The sequence below is a fragment of the Lipotes vexillifer genome, unplaced genomic scaffold, assembly GCF_000442215.2.
Source record: "Lipotes vexillifer unplaced genomic scaffold, Lipotes_vexillifer_v1.1 scaffold1139, whole genome shotgun sequence".
NCBI lineage: Eukaryota > Metazoa > Chordata > Mammalia > Artiodactyla > Lipotidae > Lipotes > Lipotes vexillifer.
Window position 1 is genome coordinate 1,200,534 of NW_006798273.1, and position 7,136 is coordinate 1,207,669.

Consider the following 7,136-nt stretch of genomic DNA (forward strand, 5'->3'; position numbering starts at 1 on the left):
GGCTCACGGGCCCAGCCGCTCCGCGGCACGTGGGATCCTCCCGGACCGGGACACGAGCCCGTGGTCCCCTGCATCGGCAGGCGGACTCTCAACCACTGCGCCACCAAGGAAGCCCTCAAATTTTACTTTTTATCTTTTTGGCCACGCCATGTGGCTTGTGGGATCTTAGTTCCCCGACCAGGGATCGAACCCAGGCCCCAGCAGTGAAAGCGCTGAGACCTAACTCCTGGACTGCCAGGGAATTCCCCCCGCTCAAATTTTAGATTTTTCTGGATTAGAGGAAGCCTGTATCATGAGAAAGGAAGACTAAGGGAAACAGAAAAGCAGTTTGGAAGAAACAAAAAATTATTCCAGGAGAAAAAATTACTTAACATAAACTATTAGATTCAGAGATTAGATATCTGGCATCCCTACAGTAAGAATAGGATGCTATAAAAAAGGAACACTTGGGAACAAGCAAGAGCTCTTGGGAATTAAAAATGAGAAAGCAAAATGACAGACTCAGAAGAAGGGCTGGAAAAGCACGTGGAATCTTCCATAAAGCAGCGTGAAAAGGCAGAGCTGGAAAATAGGAGAGAAAAGCGGATAATGAGAGGCCCGCTCCAGAGGGACCGAAACTTGACCAGCTGGACTTCCAGGAAGAGCCGGAGGAAACGGAGGGAGGCGTGTCCAAGAGGCAATGAAGGGGAAGACTGAGTGTTCAGGTCCTGCCGAGGACCTAACGATGCGGGGAAACAGCCCACAGTGTGACCTGCAGGCACATATCACGAGACACTTCGGAAAACGGGTGCAAGGACAGGATCCTACAAGCTTCCAGAGAGAAAAACAAAACCAAACAGAAACAACAACAACAATAACAAGATCAGGTCCTGTACACAGGGTCGGGAATCAGCAGGACGGCTTCCGCCGTAGCTCTGGTCCCACACAACAGATCAAGCAAGAGAATGGAACGAAGTCACTTCCGGGCGTTCAAAGGCTCAGAAATTACCTCCCACGTACTCTTCTGTAGAAAACTCCTGGAAGACATGCTTTTGAAAAGAGAGAGTAAAGCAAGGGAGAAGACGAAGGATTCCAGAACCAGGAGACCCAACCCAGGAGAGAGGGGAAGAGGTCCCCAGAGGGCACCCAGCACCAGGATGATGGAGCTGGTCAAAGGCTAGGGAGATGCCCGTTCAGATGACTGGAGGAGGACGGCGTTGAATTACTGACGAGGTCACAGACACCAGGCAAATGACAAATCGGGACCACAGTTAACTGAAGGCAAAATAAAAATGTGTGCAGGAAAGGGGAACGTGATCACAGTTCACTGCAAGGCTCATCTGGGGGACAAATTCACATCATGAGTAAACCGAGAGTGTTTATCCAATCTGAACTCCATCGCTCTGGAAAGCCAGGGGATGGGAAAGGTGTGTGTGCAGAAGACCCAACTCCTCACCCGTGCAGAGAGTCAACGGGCAGCATCTAAAGCTGGGCAGTCGGGAAGGAGCAAGAACAGGGATGCTATTGGGCGACAAGAAGACAGAGTGACAATCGGCTAAAACAAGGGAGGTGGTTGTTTCTTCGGGTATATCTGGGGGGTGGTAACTGCAGTTTTTCCAAAGCACATCCTGTAAGTCTACTGGAGCCTGAAAGTCCTGTGTGTGTATAAGTGAAGAAAATAAAGATATACGAAGGGAGAAACAGTGTGATATTTCTTATGTGCCTGAGTTTGAGGAATGCCAGCCACTGAAGCTGAGCTCGTGTATGATTTACAGAAGCAGTGAAGAGTCAGAGCATCCCTGAAGCCACATCACGCCTCTTCCCTGGGGTCTGACGGGCTTTCCCAGTGGGAAGCAAAGGCTCGGACTCCTAAGCTGGGCATGAGGGAACGAGTGGGTCCTGCACAGGACCCACTCTTCCCGTGTGGGCATGGGGGAACCCCGGCACCACTGTCCTCCCATCTAGTCTCCTCAGATGCTGTGTAGCCACACTCAGCCACACTCAGGACTGTCCCTACTCGGGGTCCCTTAGCGGGTGTGTAGTATAATAGTGACGGTGCTAGGAGAGAGGTGGGTCGGAATGTCCCCTGCGAGAACACTGGCCCATCCCCAGTCACACACAAATGACCCCAAGTCTAGCCAGCCCACGTCCAGGTGCTTGCTGGTTCTAAATTTCCAGCCGCACACAGCACAGCTTCACGTGGGACTGTCGCTCGTCGGAGCTCCTTGGTCTCAATGCTGAGGTGTATGAAGCCTGTCATATCCACAGCCCCTGCTCTGTGCTGTCCCTGAGGGGCTCCTCAGTGACACCGGCTGGGACACCCCAGAGTGCAGAGCAGGAGCTCAGTGTGGGGCGGGGGTGATTAGAGCACGGGGCTGTAGGCCTTCCCGAGGGTACTGACCACAGCCATCATTTGGCCAGTGGCACAGGGAGCGAGTTACTGCAGGGGCAGGTAATGGACAGGGCAGCCTCCAGTGCTGAGGTTTGCTTGTTGTGCCATTTCCTTACTCCTTCAGGTGAGGGGAGGGAAGTTACAATATTTCACCAGATCAATAAACTCTAATTAATATGTATGTGTATTATCTCAAGAATATACACAAAGGACTGGGATCATTGTAAATATTGATAAGCTGACCTAACTTTCTGTTTTAAGAGCACGTTGAGAGGTTTGGTCTGAGGTAGCGAGGAGGGCTGAGTGTCTCCCCCCACCCCCTCTGGATCCTTCCTGACCACGGGGATCCCCACCCATGGTGCACCCAGGATTAGGCCCTGCCCGTTGGAAGGCCCCTGGGAGATACACACCCCCCTCCCTTCCTGAAAAAGGCCTCCTAGAGCAGAGCATTGGTATCAAGATGCCGAAGGTAAACAAACAAGAAGGTCCCAAGGTAAACAAACCTCGCCATTAAGAAATCGGAGGAATTGATTTCAAGAGGGAGAAGCATGACCTTCTGAGAAGGTGCCTAGCAGAAGGGGGTCAGCGCCAGCGCCCCCCGCTCAGCCACTGACAGCACCTCCCCAACAAAGACCCACCATCGACCACCTTAAAGGGACCATGGTGAGAGAGGCGACCATAGGAGGGTGATGGAGACCTTCCCGACACCCGCCACTATGCGGGGGCCCTGCTGAGCTGTCTGGTCATCTGACTCCTGAACAAGAGAAACCATCACCAAAGTCCTGGTTGGGTCTGTCACACAACTTCTCACACTTCATTCCCAGGAGCCTCAGGTACCTCTTAAAGGACACACAAGGAACTGGCCACAGGGGTGGGACCAGGGAAGGAAAATGAATTTTCCTTTGTACTGATTGGATTTTTACCATGTGCAGGCAGAACTGAAAACAAAAAGGCTGAAAAAGCTGGAAGTTCACAAATCCACTAAGAGTGTGGCCCGGGGAAGGTGAGACCCCTGTGGTCACAGAGCTGGCGGTGGCCTTGGGCTGCCCCACCCCGGCCGAGGGTCAGTGAGTGGGCCAGCTGGAGCGATAAGGGAAGCTGAGAAGCAACTCGAGTTATTATTACCCCAGCTGGCGCAGGGGCTTTCTCTCTCACGTTCCCGTCAGCCGCCCTTGGCTTTGGAAGCCGAGCTGGGGGGTTATCGATCAAGCCTGGCTCTCAGCAAGGTTTTCTTCTCCGAAGAGGTTTCATCTTTTCTCCTGCAGCTATTTTTAGGGGCCTGGGCTCCACAGCTGGGGCCTCAGTGGAGCCCACGTGCTGCCCGCACAGAACCCAGGCAGGGCCCTCCTGGGGGCAGGCGGCTGGGGCGGGGGGAGGATAGGCAGGCTCGCTCACAGTGCTGCTGGGATGACCCCTGAGCCTGCTCGGGCAGGGATGCTCTGCCTGTTTTCGGGCAAGGGGTTAAGTTCCAGGGCGGGGTGCCCAGATCCCCTTAGCACAGACCTCTAGTTAAACCTTGCCCCCTTTTCAAATGCAAATTCACGTTGGGTCACTATGGCCTCAGTGTGCCTTAACAGCTCCCTTGGCTTGGCAGGGCTGGAATGGAAGGAAAGGCTGAGAATAGGGTGGCCAGACAGCAAAATCAAATTTCACTGACTTCACAGTCAGGCCCAGGGCCAACCAAGCAGAGTCCACTCGTTCCCTGGGTGACACACTGGACCGTTTACACCAGGGTCATGTCTGAGCCTCTGGTGGCCCCAAGGGGGTGGCACCGTGGCCGGGAGATGCAGGACCAGGGGACGTGGGAGGGGTCGACAGGGACCTACCTCAAAGCGGATGGCCCCGTTCCCGTCTGCATCGAAGGCGTTGAAGAGGAAGTGAGCATAGGTGCTGGAATCTGGGGAGACCAAGGGCAAGGCTGGGAGTGTTGGGGCCGCCTGAGCCCCTACCCCAAGCACCCTCAGCATATTGCTGCTGAGTCCTGGGCTGGAGTTCCCCCCTGCCTGCCAGATAGAGGCAGCACCGGGCAAGGGATGCTGGGGAGGGTGTGTGTGGGTGAGGGTCCCCTCCCCATAAAAGGGATGCCCACCCTCTGCAGGGCTGCCACAGGGAAGCAGGAACTTTGGAGGAACTGGGGGCCTGGCCTCAGACTCACCTCCTTGAGGGAAGAACTGGGAGTAAATGAGTTTGAACGTGTCTTCATCCACCAGGCCCGTGGGGCACTCCTGCAGCAGGAAGGCACCCCTCTCAGTAATCCCAGCCACCCCCGTCCCACACCCTGACTCCACAGGGCCTGGGCTCTCTCCTCCCTCTGGGGGACACCTGCTGCCTGAGGCACCGCTGGGCTCCACCAGCCCCGGGCTAGGGAAAGCCTGGGGGGGGGGCGGTGGGCTCGGCGGGAGGGGGTGGTGAGTCCCCTCATGCCAGGTTGGTCCCTCTGCAGGTTCCTCCCCTGCACCAGCATCGAGACACACAGAAGGGGGTGTGGTGACTTCAGAACACTGACTCTAGGACCTGGCCCACCCCCCAGACAGCTCTCCCACAAAACACGAGCCCCATAAAGGCCCTGGGACATTCACTGTGCCATGGGAAGCATCCGGAAGGTCTGCCTGCACCCTGCAGCCACAGGGACAGGAAAGCCGGGGGGATCAGGGCCTCTCTTGGGGGGGATGGGGGGCACTCACATTCTTGAAGCCCCTGTAGAGGGACTGCAGCTCCTTCTTGGTGAACTTGGTCTGTGCCTGCAGCTGGTCCAGCCCCTCCGGCTGGTGGCGCACCGTGGACAGCTCCAGCTCACTGTCGCTGCTGTCTGGAGGGGGATACAGACCCGGGAGGGTGGAACATGCGGCCCCGCCCCATCTTGCTCCAGTGTGGGCACTGTAAGGGGCGGAAGTAAGGGGTGGAGGGACTCTCCTCGAGTGACTACCATGTACAGTCACCCAGGCTGTGCACTGCACAAATGTACAGGCTACAGAGGAACAGCACACTCAGGAGTTGTGCCTCCTGGTCTCTCTGCTGCCCTGCTCCTCACATAGAGTGGGCCCTGCCCGCTGGCCTCACCTTGAGCGTGCTACCCTCTCAGCCACATGGTGGGATGGGGATGAGAGTTGGGAGCAGGTCTTGTCCTGGAGAGACACTGAACAAGGGGAGATGGGAGGGAAAAAAACAGAAGACAAGCACAGGGGACCTCGACCTTTAAGATCCAATTCCTGGACCACCTCCTCCATGCGCCTCTCCCCGCCCTGATTTCCCCCAGGAACTGGGAGGGCACTCCTCTTGGCTCATCCAGCCTAACATGCTGCTGCCCAGCCGCATTTGGTCTGGGGCTTTTATTCACATTTGAGGAGGAGGTCAGACTTCAAGGGTTTGTAGGGCAGGAACCAGATCTTTTTTTTAATAACAACGCATCAAGATATTAACTAACCATGGCTACCTTTTGCAGGGGAAGTAGATTTCAGGTGATCTTTAATTTTTTACTTATGGGTTTTTGGTTTTTTTTTTTTTTTTTTACATTTTCCTAATTTATTTTAGTATGGCACATATCAAGTTTATAATATAAAACAAAGCTATAAACAAAATGGCATTGAATACCTACCCCTTGCCCAGTAGCAGGCTCACATATTATAGAACTTCCCACTGAAATGGGCAGCGCCATCCCCACTGCTCTGTCACCATCCAGTCTCCCCTCTTCCCCAAGGAACTGTGAGCCCATGGTTACCTGCACAGCTGTTTGCTTGCTCCCACTGCAGGGTGAGCCCTGCAACGCGGCCTCAGCAATCAAGGCTCTGTGATGGTAGGAGCTTGGGGAAATTTTCTTCTGTGAAGTAAGAAGCAACTTGAGTGTAAGGATGGGGGGTGGGCAGGTACTGGAAATTTAGAGAGAAGGAAGGAAGGAAATAGCTCTCTTGCAGAATGGGTGCATGGATGGACCAAGGCAATGGAGCCTGATTGCCGGGTAATTTGCAGAGAGCTCTTGAGAGGCAGTGCTCATGGTAGAGGCCCAGGCATGGAGCTGGCCCAGCACAGGGCTCAGCCGGATCAGGCTAGGTGTGTGAGGCTCTGCAGGCCCGGGGTGGGTCGTCAGGGAGGCTGCCTCACAGGGCTCACCCTGCAGCGTGTTAGACTTTGACCACAGTGATATTAAATTAGAATCTAAAACAATAAGATATATTTAAAATCCCAAATATTTGGAAATTAAAAAACACACTTTTTTTTTGGCTGTACTGAGTGGCTTGCGGGATCTTAATTCCACGACTGGGGATTGAACCCAGACCCCAGGCAGTGAGAGCAAGAGCGCAGAGTCCTAACCACTGGACTGCCAGGGAATTCCCTAAACAACACACTTCTAATTAACCCATAGGTTAGAGAAGAAAAACTCACAAAGAGAATTTTGAAATATTTTGAGTTAAATGATAATGAAAACAACATACCATAATTTTCTGGGTGCAGGTAAATCTGTGTTTAGAAGGAAATTTTTAGCTTTACATTCCTTTATTAGAAAAGAAGATAGGTGTAAAGCCAGCGACATAAGCTTCTAGAATCTAAAAATAACAGCAAATTAAACTCAAAGTTATAAGAAAGGACATAATAAAAATAAGAGTAGAGGGCTTCCCTGGTGGCACAGTGGTTGAGAGTCTGCCTGCCAATGCAGGGGACACGGGTTCGTGCCCCGGTCCGGGAAGATCCCACATGCCGCAGAGCGGCAGGGCCCGTGAGCCATGGCCGCTGAGCATGCGCGTCCGGAGCCTGTGCTCCGCAACGGGAA

At 53.8% G+C, this 7,136-nt stretch overlaps 1 protein-coding gene across 3 annotated transcripts in view; it reads right to left on the reverse strand.

Annotated features, from left to right (window-relative positions):
- The window catches only part of KCNIP3 (potassium voltage-gated channel interacting protein 3), a 94,690-nt gene that overhangs the window by 3,422 nt on the left and 84,132 nt on the right, over positions 1-7,136 (reverse strand). For all 3 annotated transcript variants that reach the window (XM_007470197.1, XM_007470198.1, XM_007470199.1), the window contains 3 exons: positions 5,056-5,180; positions 4,527-4,596; positions 4,198-4,268 (listed from right to left, as the gene is read on the reverse strand). In XM_007470197.1, coding sequence (XP_007470259.1) covers positions 4,198-4,268; positions 4,527-4,596; positions 5,056-5,180 — 266 coding nt within the window. The remainder of the gene's footprint in view (positions 1-4,197; positions 4,269-4,526; positions 4,597-5,055; positions 5,181-7,136) is intronic.